The 15,061-nt window shown below is 39.3% G+C and overlaps 1 protein-coding gene across 1 annotated transcript in view; it reads left to right on the top strand.

Moving 5' to 3' along the window:
• Positions 1-1,263: 1,263 nt before the first annotated feature.
• Uhrf2 (ubiquitin like with PHD and ring finger domains 2) overlaps positions 1,264-15,061 on the top strand; it is a 62,206-nt gene continuing 48,408 nt past the window's right edge. The window contains exons 1-2 of the mRNA XM_028764053.1: positions 1,264-1,739; positions 10,120-10,359. Coding sequence (XP_028619886.1) covers positions 1,587-1,739; positions 10,120-10,359 — 393 coding nt within the window. The 5' untranslated portion in view covers positions 1,264-1,586. The remainder of the gene's footprint in view (positions 1,740-10,119; positions 10,360-15,061) is intronic.

Below are 15,061 nucleotides of genomic sequence, written 5' to 3'. Positions count from 1 at the left end.
CCCTTCATTATTCAGTCAACCTCAGATGAGTAGTGTCTTCTGATGTGTGAAAATGCATACTCCCAGCCTTTGCTTAAGCACCTTATCTTCTTTGAATATTCTCAGTTTATCTAAATTCTCTTAATAACAAAAGCTCTAAAAAACCTTGTTGTGTACTATTAAGGGAATGGCAGGAAGCTAACAGTCACTCGGTGCTTTTGTGCACTATTTTACCTGGAGGAAATTGAAGCAATTTGTTCAAGATCACAGTTAAACTGAAAAACTACAATTCTTTCGCATCCCAACTGTGAGCCCAAGACTCAAGGCTTCAGTCTGCAGCACACCGTTGGCAGTACATCACGAATACTTTAACAGCCCAAGATGCTAGCATAACCTTGTAACAACAAAAAGTTGATCCCTTCATGGGTCAGATTAGATGTTCTCAGGTGTATCTGTCGCTTCATCTACTAAATGTTTTAGTTAATTAGGAAGCAGGCAAGGTGATTTAGAGGCTCTAGGTGAGTATCTGTATTCTGCAAGCTGACAGAGCCACACAGTATGCAAGCACACTTCACTCTTCCTGTATTTCCTCTTAGGCCATCTTGACTAATTAATTTGGTTGTTACAATGTTGCGTCGCTTATCTTCACGGAAATATCCACATTACGGATATCGGTGAATGTAAGATATGCGTTTGGGTTGCTTTCCCTCATAAGCCTTTCATTTTTGGAGGAGTCCCCTGAGTGAGTGGGGCCGTATCCCGTCCTGGGATCTTCGGACTTTTGGATCGGAGACGTATAATTCTGCAAACCCAGGATCCCTGCGGCCAAAGGCGCCCTTAGCGCAGAAGGCCCACTCAGTTGAGTCCAGTTCCCGCTCCACTATCAGGAAGTGGGAAAGCGAGGCCTCTGCCCTGGGACCTCCCGGAAGCGGGTTTCGGCGGGAGGACCGCGCGGGAAGCGTGTCCCGAAGCCGACGTGCCCCGGGAGTGGCCCCGCCAGGCCGCGTGGCGGGCGCACACCCTTGTGTGGAGTCTCGGAAATGAAGGCTGCGTCCCCATTTCTCGCTCATGCCAGCGCGCGCATGGGTAGCTATTGTTAGTGTGTTTTTGAGAACAGAGTCTAGGCCTCACAAGTCTGCTGGGTGACAAGAGAGGGCAGAGGGCGAGGTAGACCCTACGAGTCTGACCCGCCCCGCCCTCCTCTAAGTAACGGCTCTGGAGGCTCCGCCCCTTCCCATATTAGCGCCCTGGGCCGTGCGTGGGGCGGAGCCCCGCGTGGATCTCGCGAGATCCGGGTTGGCGCCGTGACCTCCATGTGGGAGCTGCATCTCTATAAGTAAACACTCCGCGCCCCCGAGACATGGCTTCTTCCTATTTGTGAGGCGCCGGCTGCGCTAGCACCTCGGGCGGGTTCCGGTTTCCTTCCACCGAGGAGGGGTGGGCGGTCGCGCGGTCTAGAGCGTCAGTCCTCACCCGCAGCCGCGTTCGCCGAGCCGCCGCAGAGAACCGGATCCTCCAGGGGAGGCGGCAGGGGCCGGGCGGGGCGCGGCGGCCGGAGCGCACGGGTAGACAAAGGGGATCGGTCGGTCCCCTGTCCCCGTGCCGCGATGTGGATCCAGGTCCGCACTATCGACGGCTCCCAGACGCGCACCATCGAGGACGTTTCTCGCAAAGCTACCATCGAGGAGCTGCGCGAGCGGGTGTGGGCGCTGTTCGACGTAAGGCCCGAGTGCCAGCGTCTATTCTACCGGGGCAAGCAGGTGAGGAGCCCCGCGAGGAGCCCGGGCGCGAGCAGCCGGCGCCCCGGGACGAGGCTAGGTGTCCAGGGCTGTGCTCGAGATGGGCCGCTGGCGGGACGCGTGATGCGGGGCGGAGGGCTGCGTTTGTGGGTCCCCCACCTACAAGCGCGCCTAGCGGGTCGGAAGGCCGGGGTGCAGGGCGCGGTGTGTAGCTGGGCAGGGGCCACCGGCACAGCCTCCGAGGGTTCTGGGGGCTCTCTTCCCGCCTTTGGGGTGAGGGAATCGGAACCTGGAAAGGCAACAGGCTCCGGCAGCCATGCCGTGGCGCGGGAAGGACGAGCAGCGCAGTCTCTTCCTATAAGGACTTGCCTCCTCCCTGCCCTCGGGCTCCTTCCTACATCGGACGTGGAGAGCGAGGCCCCTTACCCTGTTCCCTCACTAGAAGGAATTGAACACTGAAGATCCGAACGGTGGCAGAATGCGTGCCCCTTCCTCGTTGTCTCAGATTGGGAATTTGTTCTGTAAAAGATTTAGAGACCTTAATTTAAGGAGCGACAAATGTAACCTGAGGTCGGGTTTAAGTTTGTTGAGTATAGGGACAGATTATTTCCCCCTAGACTTTACCTCTCATCTTTGTGTGTTCCCTAAGTTCAGGCTTTCAACTCAAGCCCTTCAGCATAATCAGCAGTAATTCAAAAGAACCAGAAAGTAGTTTAGGGCCACAAGGGAGCTTGTGGGCATCTCCGTTAATTTTAAGTATGGCCCTGCTTGATCAGGCTAAGACTTTTCCTATCCAGTAAGTCTCAGAGTCTATGATTAGACACCCAGACCCATATTGTTTATCTTGCCTTTGTCTTTAGTCCACTAAAAAAGTTGGCATCCTGCAGTCAATAGACCACAGTTTGGCTCCAGTCCTGAGTTTTGAATTAAATGCAGTTCTCTCTGATTCGGTGGAAGTAGCCTATAAGCCACAAAGGGTTTGGAAGGAATATTTTTGTTCCCTTCACAGATTTACAACTTCTAAGACTGGCCAAAATTTTCTAAGTAACAGATTATACAATGGGAAAGAAAAAGCCAGAGTTTTGTTAAAGTATTTGGAAGGCATCTCTCAGCAGAGAATCTATAGCACTTTGTGCTCCGTTGTAGCCAGTTTTATATTGATTCTTTAATGTTTCACTAGTAGAGAGTTCACTTGATGGAACGTTTGTTTCTAAAGTCTTACCTGTATTAAATACTTAGCAGCATTGTGTTGCTGGGCCTCAAGTGGCTGATACTTTTTCCTCTTAATAATATTATACATCGATTCCTAGAATACTTGGAGACTCCAATACAAGAGATAGAAATGAAAGATGAGAATATATTAGTGGGCAACAGCCCAAATGGGTTGTATTGAAATTATGTAGACATTGCTTTAAATTCAGGACTTACAAAATAGACTTACACTAATAATCAGAAAATGGTTCCTGGTTGAGAGTAAAGAACCCTAGTGGCCTGCCCCTCCCCCCATTGTTAGTGATTCACTACTTCTCTCTCCCAAGCCCAATAATGAACCATTAAGGATAAAATATAGACTCAAGTGCCAGCTGTTGACTTGAACACCAAAAATGGAAAACTGTTTACTTTTTTATGAATGATAACCTACTTTTTTATGAATGATAACCAGCCAGGGCAGTAGTTATTACCTCCTTTTGTCTTTGATGGTCTCCAGTAGATAGAAATAGCAAAGTATGTCTTTAGCAGGCAGATAATTTGTTGGTACCACAGGTACCATTTCCTGTAAAATGAGTGTGTGTTTAGTAGAAAAGAGGTGTTCTTTCTCAGGTGCTTTATTGTCAGAATGTTATAAAGACAGAATGAAGTTTGAGAAGCAGTACAAGGAACTCTACTTTTTTTCTTTCAATGTGTGTGGTTGCTTTGCACACATGATGTCCTTGCACCATATGTATGCCTGGTTGCTGCAAAGGCTGGAAGAGGACTTCAGGGCATCAAATCTCCTGGAACTGGAGTTAGAGAGAGCTGTGAGCCACTATGTGGGTGCTGGGAATCAACCCTTGCCCGCTGGAAAAGCAGCCTGCGTTCTTAACCACTGAGCCATCTCTTTAGCTAGACATGATCTTTGCTAAGACTTGCATTGTTGGATCTTACTTACCACACACTGGGCTTTGATCTTTAAATCTTAGAATGTAGAGCTCCTGGAACTTACAAAAGAATTCCAGTTTCCCTTTCCTTCTCTTGTCATCAGTATTCTGAGAGACTTAGAGTGTAGATGTGGAATATGAACCATATTGGAAGAAAAACTGAACAGTTGACTCCCACCTCCAAATTCTTTGTTTTCACATGGAGTAAAAAAATGAAAGTATTTGTCTATTTTTTAAAAAATGTGTCTATGTCTAGGTCTCTATTATATGACTGATAAATGAGAGCTTCGGTGCCTCCACTGGTACCCTGAGCTCTGTCAACGAGTCCCCTTGGCTGTTTTTGGCCTTTGACACTTCATTTGTTTCCCCCTTGGTTTTCTTTGCATCGCTGATGCAGCCCTTTCTACTTCCTGGAATGTCTTCCTTAATGCAGTAAATACTCACTAGTATATTCTGACAATGTCCCAACCATTTCTCTTTCCTCAGACTTGAAAATCTTGTACCTTAAATTTCTAATATGGCAGCTCTCGACTATTTACTTCTATGAGACATTGATGGCCTGTAGTTATATACTTTAAACCCATAGGTATTTGTAATTTTTTCGATCAAAGCTTTTAAAACTTTTCCTACTTGTAGATTCTTTGGGCCCAAGAACTTTTTATGCAACTCTGGGTATATAACTATAGAAAGTAAGTATGTCAGTCAAATGTACTGATAATAAATCACAATTTATTTGGAAATTTGGTATTCATATACATTTATCATTTTAATACTTTTATTGAATTTTAAAAATGTATTTATTTTATGCATGAGTGCTCTGTTTTCATGCATACCAGAAGAAGGAATCAGATTCCATTATAATTGTTTGTGAGCCATCATGTGGGGTGCTGAGAATTAAACTTAAGACCTCTAGAAGAACAGCTAGCTCTTAACTGCTGAGCTGTCTTTCTATCTCTCTGAATTTAATGCAAATTTGCATGTTTACAAGATGGATTTGTACTTATTTTTATATAAAGACTAAATCTGGGTTGACTATTTTGTACTTCAGGACATAGAATGAAATTCAACAGTTTTAGAGTCAATAATTTTGACTTTACAGTCAATGAGTACTGCTTTGCATAAATATGTAGTACAAAATGGTACATATGTTTAGGACTTTTCCAGAAAATGTTGGAAAGTCTATCTTAATCATAAATTCATTCAATACTTTAACATGAAACTCAGGTCGATAATTCAGATAGCAATCTTTAAAATCAAACATTTAAAATAACAGCATAAAGATACATTAATTTGATACTTACTTTCTGAAGAACGACAACAGGAAAATACTGAAAGTCTCTTTTCTACAGTTAGACCATTATGTTTGTAGGAAAGCAAAAAACCTTATAGGCCTACTAAACATCCAATTCATGACCTAGCTTTGAATCTGAGTGAGGGTCTTCTAGGTAACGTGTTTATTGTCTGTCCTGATGGCGTGCAAAGTGCACCCTGTAGATTGTGGTTTTGGTACCAAGGCTACAGTGGAGTCACTGCTGTGCAGCATGGACTTCTGCCAGGGACAACTCAAGTGCATTATAGTTTTTATTTTGAATTAATTTTTGGAAGTTGCACATTCAAAAACTTGTTATCTAGGTTTTTTTCAGGGTCCCATAATCAGTTATGGGGCCCAATGTGGACTCACAATCAGCAGTAAGAAGCTGGGTTCTAGATGAGCCGCCCATCCCTTTCTTCCTCTTCCAGAGCATAATTTGAGTAGCAGATAACTTTGGATTTGTACTTTGATTAAATATGGAGGAACTTCAGTGGTCTAGATAATTTATTCTACTATTCTTAATGATGTCTCAGAATGTGAGGCCTTCCTGAATAAAAGTGGATTTTTGCAGTGAATAATAGTAACTGTTTTAAAAGGACTGGAACATTTTGTATGAAATAAGAAATGAGCGTATAGTGGGAGGGGTGTCATAGTCAGCATGAAGAAAGATGACTTTAAGTTTCTTTCATGCCATGATATGCTTAGTGTTCTACTCTGGCTTTAGATGTTACTTTGCCTATCACACTCAGTTCAGAAAGCATCATTGGAAGCAAAAATAACTGTCAGGTTATTCTATTGTTTTATAGAAGTGCTCCTAAGGTCTCTCTGACTCTTGTGCCTCATGCATCAATTAAAAAAAAAGGAATGGAAACATCTCCAATTCATAATTGTTTATACCCCACCACCAACCCTTTAGTCTAGGTCTCACTATGTAGCCTAAGCTAAAGTTAGGTTCGGGATTCTCCTGCCTCATCCTGCTGAAAGGTTTATTTGTATTTGCCATAATACATAATTTTACTTTTATGATTTGCCTGTCTTTATTTTGGGGAATGGATTACTAGCATATTTGGATATTTTATGCTATTTTAGTTTTGATTTTCTACTTTAAACACTTAAAATTTTAAAGTAATTGTCATAATATTCATTACATTGTTTAGGCTCTCTCAGAATTAGGGTGGTGTTTTTTTTTCAGCTATTGTAGAATGTCAAAGTGAAAGTATAAATGCACAATTTATTCATTGAGTGCTTTCCTTCCTAGAGAAGGTTTAGGACTAGAAGAGCACCTTCTTGCTGTTTTAATTATTTTTACATTTATTTGTTTTATTTTATATGCTGTAACATGTTTGGAGGTCAGAGAACTCCTTCTAGGAGTCAGTTCACCAATGGATTCTAGGGATGAAACTCAGGTCCTCAGGCTTGACAGCCAAACCATTGTTCACTAATCCATCTCAAAGCCCTGCATCCTTTATTTGAAACAAGTTTTTAAAATTTAAATATATTTTGATAATATCCGTCCCTTCCTCCCAAGACCTTCTAGAGTCTGTCCCCTCCTTTCCCACCCAACTTTTAAGTTCTTTCACAACGACCTAATATAACAGCAAACCCTCCACAATCAAGAAAACAAAATAAAACCACACCCAAAAAGAAAAAAAAAACAACATGTAAAACAAAGAAAAACATAAAAAGAAAAGAAAAGCACATAAAAATGCCGCTGAGTCCGATATATGTTCTTTAGGCACTTCTGAACGTGAGGCCTGCCCTGCAGTGCTGATACACCCAGTGTTGCTGTCTCAGAGAAAACGGATTTTCCCTCTCACAGCAGTTATAATTGACAGTTCAGTTGTTAACCTTTACTCTAATGGCTGGGTTTTCATTCATTCATTGATTAAAAAACAAACAACAAAATAAAATATAAATAAGATAAAGCAAAGACTTATCACATCTAAGTCAGACAAGCCAGACCAACAGAAGGGAGAGAGTCTGAGAAAGGTGACAGGAGTTAGAGATCCACCCATTCCTACCCTCAGGAATCCTATAACAACACTAAACTGGAAGCCAGACTAGATGCATAGAGCCTGCTTCAGGCCCTGTGTATGTTGCTTCAGACTGTGCTCTTACGTGCTTTGATCATGTTGATTTAGAGGACTTTGTTTCCTTGGTGTCCACCTTCCCCTACTGGCTCTAAAATACTCTTTCTACCTTCTTTCCCTGCCTTCTCTTCCACAGGGTTCCTTGAATGCTAAGGGGAGGGATTTGTTGGAGACATCCCATTTAGGGCTGGGTATTCCAAGGTTTCTTACTCTGAGTAATGTCTGTCAGTGGGACTGTATTTGTTCCATTTACTACAGGAGGAAACTTCTCTTGTGATAATTAAACAAGGTACTGATCTAGGATTAGTGAAGAATATCATTAGTGTACCTACATTACATTCCCCCCTCCCCCCATTATTTTCGACCAGTATTATTTGACTTTACCCTAGGTCTCTGGGCTATCTAGTCTTAGGTTCTTGGTCACCCAAGCAGTGGTGGTTATCTGTTTTATATTGTGGAGTCGGCCTTAAGTTAAATTAGATTATTTGGTTATTCCCAGGAGCTTTGTCCCACCACTGCCCGAGCACATTTTGCAGGCAGTCTATCATTGTTTTAAAGGGTTTGTGGTTGGGCTAGTGTTTATGTTTTTAATATATTAACATTCCTATTTACATGAAGGTTTATTTGTTTACTACCTTCGGGTACTGAATATGGTGTGTCTGTTGTTGAGGATTGAATTCAGGACTGCCTTCAAGCTACTTTGAGTCCCTCAGGTTAAATATGTTAACTAAGCAGTAAGATGTAACTGAGGGCCTGGCCTCTTGGTTCCCACAAATAACAACTCTGAGACTTACTATTTTATGAGTAAGAGCCTAAGCCAAAAGCTTTGGCTTATTCTCTGACTAGCTCATACTTAATTACCTGTTTATTCTGTTCTAAGTCTTTCCATGTAGTTGATTACCTCCTGTTTTTCATGTTACCTTCTCTGTTTTCGGCGGCAAATCTCTCATGCCTGATGATTTCTCAGAATCCTCTCTCTCTACTGAATGTCCCACCTTGTAATCCTGCCTCAGCTCATCGGCCATAGGCTTTTTATTGACAGGTGATGCTTCTACACAGTATGTAAAGATTTACTCTACAGTGAGATAGTCCCTAATTTAACTCCTTAATTACTTTACTGGGAAGCTTGTAAAATTCTTGATCCCTTGTTCTAGTTAACAAACATGAATTTTTATAATCTGTGGAATTGTGCTAGTTATGGTCTTGAGTCCACCTAATAGATCTCACATTAGTGAGTTCATTATTAAAGGACAGATGTTTTTCTTTGTTCTTTCCCTGTGGTTGAGTTCTGATGTTCCTGTGTCACACAGTTGTGAATGGTGATGGCTATTAGATATCAGAATGGTGAATGCAATGCTTAAACTAGTATTTCTGAAGAAATGGTAGTTTTGATCTTTAAGTAGTTGAATTTCCTTGTTATTATCAGTGAAATAGTCAACTGTTAATGTAATAGAAGATTGTAATGTAACAAAATAGAAGATTGCTTTCCTAGGACTGCTGTAACAGAGTACCAAGATGGTTTACAACCACAGAAATCTATCCCAGTTGTAAAGGTTAGAATTCAAGGTGCCATGAATAGGAACATGCTCTCTGATAGCTAGCTTTAGGGGAACTGTCTCAAGGCTTCTGTTTATGGGTATTTATTAGCTTGAAGTTGTTTTGGCTCCAATTACATGACTTTCTCTTCTGTGTGTCTCTTCCCGCTGTTCTCCTGTCCTTTCTGTCTGTTCACATTTGTTTTTATCAAGACACCAATTAGACTGAATTAGAGGTTCACCTAATGAACTCATTTTAAATTTGTTACTTGTTTAAAGACTCTGTGTCCAAACTGGAGCATATTCTGTGGCATTAGAGGTTAGGACTTGAGCATGTGAGTGTTTAGAAGACCCAAGTTAATTCATAAGAGTAAGTCTTGGATTACATCTCAAGACCCTATTTTTAGATAAAATTAGCTCCTAAGGAACCCCATTCCCTTGGTGTTAGAAATGGAATCCCCCATGTATCAGGTAGGGTCTGTACTACTGAGCTATACCCTCGGCCCTTTGAGGTACTATGGAGGACTTACAGTATGCCTGATTATGTCTTTTGGGGGTGGGAGTAGTGGTGGTGGTGAGTGGTGGATGGATTGCAAGATGTTGATGTACTATTTATTCCTAGATGATTTTGTGACAAAACTTGCTAATTTGAGATGAGTAGAATTAGAAAACCTTAGAGAAATGTAATATATTTCTGAATTGTTTTTCAAAATTTGCTTCACTTAAAAAGAATTATTAATAGTGCTTCAGAAAGATAAAATGCATGATGATCATTATTATATATGGGTTGTAAAAAAGTTAGTAAAAACTCTTTACTTTCAAAATTCATCTCCCCGTACTTGTAGTGAATTTAGGTACTGTTGACTAAAATAAAGTTTGTTGAAAGAGCTTTGGTGTCATATACTTGTAATCTCAGCACTTAGAAGGCTGAGACAGGATTGTAGGTTTGAGGCTAGCCTGGGCTATATAAAGAGACTCTTGAAAGACTAGGAAACAGCAACAAACAATGATGAGAGGTCAGATATAGTTTAGAGGGGTTATTTTGGGAGTGGTAGCTACAGCATGAGATTGCAGCAGCTGTGATATGGATTTTATTTTAATAGCAAGTAGTGTTCCCTTTGTTAGTTTGGAGTGGTTCTTAAGAATTTATTGAGGTCCAGAAAGGATGCTGATTTTAAGCCATAAAACATTTAGAACCATTTCAGGATCATTAAGTTGTAATGTTGTCAATTTTAATAGTGTATCTAGGATATTTGGATAAACTATACATGTCAAAATATAAGTTTTGAGATAAGTACTTCAATAGACTTTCTATTCTTTTTGTAGTTGGAAAATGGATATACTTTATTTGACTACGACGTTGGACTGAATGATATAGTTCAGCTGCTAGTTCGTCCAGACTCCAGTCTTCCTAGCACATCTAAGCAGAATGATGTTCAGGCTAAACCCAAACCCTCTTCTAATAATCCACCTAAAGTAAAGAAAACAGCAAGAGGGGGATCTTCCAGTCAGCCATCTACATCAGCTCGCGCTTGTCTTATTGACCCTGGCTTTGGACTATATAAGGTATGTTGTCTTCAGACTTAACTAGCTGTGAGACTACAAATGTCTGTTTTCTTTGGGGTGCTGTGAGTAAGCAAGCATTGATTTCCATTAAGTAAGGATTGCAGCTGTTCATATTCTGTCAGAAGTAGTCTTTGAAAATTTACCATGGGGCTGGAGATTGCTGGTGAGTGCTTTTCTTATAAATATGAGACTCTTGGTTTGATCCTCAGTGCTACCAGCAAAAAAAATTATTGTGGTAGAAAAATGTAAATTGTGTATATTCAGTTCAAAGAATAATAAAACAAAGATACTTGGGTAAAGTTCACCCACATGAGGAAGTGGAATGATGCTAGCTAGCACTTTTTAAGGGTATTGCTTGCCTCCCCCAACCCCAGGGAAATTACTTACAGTGACTTTGTAATGCAAGTTTTTTATTACTTCTTATGTATATTGGTCTAAACAATATATTGTTTTATATATAGCTAGATCTCTTCATAATGAAGTTCTGCTTTCCCCCAACATTGATGTTTCTGCTGTATATAGGTGTATTTTATTCCTTCACATTATTTCATTCTACTTTATTGAGATGCTATCATATATCTAGTGTGTATTTATTAGATGCTTGAGCAATGTTGTACCTTCAGTTTTAACAATACTGGCTAACCAGTGTATACCCTGGCACACACATTCTAGAATATTAGAAATTTCTTTTTTTTTTAAAAAAAAAAAAGGTACTGATTGCTCATTAAAAGTATACTGTGAAGATTTTACGTGGTTTCTTAGGTCTGTTTGTCTGTCTCTGTGCCCACACTGTTCTAAGCACTGTAGCTCTACAGAATTTTTTAATGCTTCCTTTCTCCCATATCCCAAAGGTAACTCCTGTTTTTTTGCTTTTTTTTTGCTTTTTTGTTTTTGTTTTTTTGCTTTATGGCTTTTTATATACTTGCAATAAAAATGTTAGAATTATCTTGTATAAAACTACAAATGACTACTGATATTTTAATAAGGATTGTCTCTAGAGATCAATTTATAGAATTAATGTGTTTATGACTTTTAAATTCATGAACACATCTCTCTCCATTAGTTTATGTCTTTGACACTGTTTAATGAATATTTGACTTATGTCTGACAACTATAGTTTTGATGCTGTTTAAATGGTCATTATTTACTGGTACATAAAAGTTCAGTTGGCTTAACTTATTGACTTGTATCCAGAGTTTTTCAAATTCTGTTAGTAAATGGAAGGATAGTTTTGTTTTATCCTTTCTAGTCCTTATAACTCAGTTTCTTGTGGGTAAGTGAGTACCTAGACTTAGCATTTTCAAAATAAGAAATCGGTTGATGAAATAAATTAAGAAAACGCAAGCAGAAATAATTTAGATTCTATGGGAAAAATGCACACATTCATAAGAATAGAAGTAATCAAGAAAATAGTGAAGAGCTTTACTACCAAGAAGTATGAGGCTTGTGTACCAGGTACCTGTCCTGGTAAATTGTTTTAGACATTTAAGGAATATATAATTTTGATGATACATGAATTGACCCACAGCATAAGGAAAGAAGGAAGCTCTTTCTTGCTCTTTAAATGAAGTGAAACACTATTGCTAAAACATAACCAGAAACAATTTTGTATCCTAATACTATTAGAAACACAAGTTATATTTGACAAGAATTATGATTATGTATTAAGTGATATCTTGACAAAATATGGATTGTCAGAAAGTAGAGATAGTTAATTATTAGAAAATGTTTTTAGCATAAATTCAGTATTGTAATAAACTAAAGAAAGTTTAGCTAATATATAAAGTATTTTCTACATCTAAATACAAATTTGAGTCTATTCACGATTTTGAATAAATAAACTAGATGAGTATCTTAAGCCACACTTGACATCATTTTCAATGATAGGGAAAAGTTAGAAAGAGCCAGTCAGAAAGCCAGTATTGGGCTGGCCTGGTAGTGTATACCTGTAGTCCCAGCACATGGGAGGTGGATGCAGGTCTTTCTGGGATACATGAGACAGGCTCATGAAGGTATAGAGAAAGCTCAGAAAGGAAAGCTAACCAGTGCTGCTGTTACTTGACATTCTGGAAGTGCTAGATAACATAATGAAACAAGAAAACAAAATCAACATGAGACCAAAGTTACTGCTTATTGGTAAAACTGGAGAAAATAAATGTTTTAAAACATGAACTACCAATAAGGTAGTCATTTCCAAAGCGAATATTGTAATACTAGTAGATTTCTTTTTATACTTTATTAGTAAGAGAAAATAGTGCTGTGTATTCTCTTCTCTCCCTTTTCCTATCCTCCCTTCTTCCTTGAGTTGTCTTTAACACATATTTCTTAGAGCATACAGTATAAATTTGCTATTCCAGTTGCTGCAGTTACAATGGCAAACAGATGAGTTGTTTAGTTTATAGGAATTTCAAAAGAACTACCTCAGTTGTATTCAAAGAGCTAAAAGCCAGCTTACCATTTTGTCTAAACTACCCTTTCATTTCATCTCTTGTAGACATCTGTCTTAGTTTGTTTTCTTTGCTAATAATATAGTAATGCAGAACAGGTAATGTATAGAGAGCCTTATTTTGGCTTATGGCTGTGGCCAAAGGTTAATGAGTTACACCTAGTAATGTCTTTCTTGCTAGTGGTTCCATGCAACACAAAAAGACAGTTTATATGTGGTCTTTCTTACTCTTATAAATTAAGCACCCACAGTTATTTATGAAGATGAGTCTTGCTATGTTGCCCAAACTGTCCTGGAACTCCTGGGCTCAATTAATCCTTCTGTATCAGCTGAAATAGTTTAGACTACAGACACACACCATGCTTGAGTTTCTACATTCTTCATATTTCACCTTGGTGAGGATTGCGGTCTAATACCAGCTTTGGAGGGGCAAACCATACTCAAACTACAACAGTATGATGATGCTCTGAAATTTTTTTCATGTTGTTACTTTTAAAGTAGACTTATTTTAGAACAGGTATTAGTTATGTTTTATTGCTTTGGCCCAGTGCCTAACAAATAATTTAAAGGAGGAAGGATTTATTTTAACCTACAGTTTCAGGCAGTTCAGTCCATGTTTGTTTGGCTCTATGCACTTTGACAGAGTGTTATTGCTGTGGGAAAGGAATTTCTTCACTTGTGTTAAGATAGAGGCCAGAGTAAGGTGGATACAGATCTGATATATATTATTTATTTATATATCTCTATTATATATAATGTATATCATATACCCCAGATGACTTCCTGATTTAAAATCTGCTCTAATCCCTAAAGTTTTAAAGATTATAGTAAAATTACAAAGAGTGTACAGGCAGTTCTGATGTACCATACTCAGTCTCTCTGATTAATGTCTTATAGTATGGCACATTTGTTATAATAAATGAACTACATTTCTTTAGGTTTTACTTAATATTTAAATACCTATTCTTCCCATTCCAGAACATGAACGAGCACACACAAATGTGGCATCACATCTCCTGTATTTATGTATTTACATATTGAGACTGTTTATCTCTGTAGCCTTTGCTGGCCTGAACTTGCCATGCACCACCATATCCTGCTAGAATTCCTCTTCTTCCTCCTCCTTTTCCTCTTTTTTTTTTTTTTAAACTTTGAAAGCCGTAAGGCCTAGTTAAGCACTTTTTTATAGTTTGTCTCAGGTTTTATCTCTTACTTTTCTCATCAATAGACTAAATTTGTTTTTGAGACAGACTATAGAAATGAAAAATGGTGCTTTCATATCTCATTTAGGGCTGGCATTGTGAACATGCTATTAAATATAACTTGCATTTTGCATCAATAGGAGTTTAATTTTGCTGATACTGTTAGTGAACCTTAATCACCTGGCCAAGGTGTACTGTTCCTCAAGTTGTTCCACTGTTCATTTTTTTGTCTCTTCTTTTTCCATCCTGTGTTCTTTGAGAAGTCACTATATATATAGCCTGTATTAAAGATAGAAGTTGTGTATTTGATTCCATTCGAGGACAGAAGATGAAGGATAAAACCTTTAAACATGGGAGATTTGTCTTTTCTCACCTGTTTATATATTTAGTTATTAATGCACTGATACTTAAGATTGTTCTAGACTTGGCCAATGGAAGCTTGGAAGCTTTAAAACAAAACAAAACATGGCCCTTTGTTTCCTTACTATACTATTATTGTGACATTTCTTTCTGTTTTCTGGTATTTTAAGATGTTTAAAAGTTACTTTGCTTATTTCCTACTCCAGTACTGTAATGAGTCATTCTCCACGGGACATTGGTTTCTCTTCTCTCTTTTTCTTTCCGAGTGTGTGTATGAGATTTTGTGGTCATGCCTGTATATATGTGCATTTGTGTATTGAGGCCAGAAGCAGTATGTTTTTCATTTACTTTCAACCTTATTCAGGACTGAACCTCTCACTTAGCCCAGAGCCCAGTGATTGAGTAGGCTTGCTCACTGCAAGCATACAAGATCTGCCGGTTGTTGTTGCCGTACCCCAGGCATTGTAGTTACAAATGCCTGCCACCGTGTTCTGCTTCTAATGGATACTGGGGATCTGAACTCAGGTCTTCATGCTTAAAAGGCTGGCACTTTGCTAACTAAGCCATATTTCCAACCCCATACTGGTTTATTTGATTAGGCAATGAATGATATTAGAAACAACAGTGTGCCCTAGGTCTGTGTTTGTTCTCTCTCTCTCTCTCTCTCTCTCTCTCTCTCTCTCTCTCTCTCTCT

This window comes from Grammomys surdaster, unplaced genomic scaffold (genome assembly GCF_004785775.1).
Source record: "Grammomys surdaster isolate TR1022 unplaced genomic scaffold, NIH_TR_1.0 141, whole genome shotgun sequence".
Lineage (NCBI taxonomy): Eukaryota > Metazoa > Chordata > Mammalia > Rodentia > Muridae > Grammomys > Grammomys surdaster.
The sequence above is the reverse complement of the archived record's forward strand: the minus strand, read 5'-3'. Positions and strand labels throughout refer to the sequence as shown.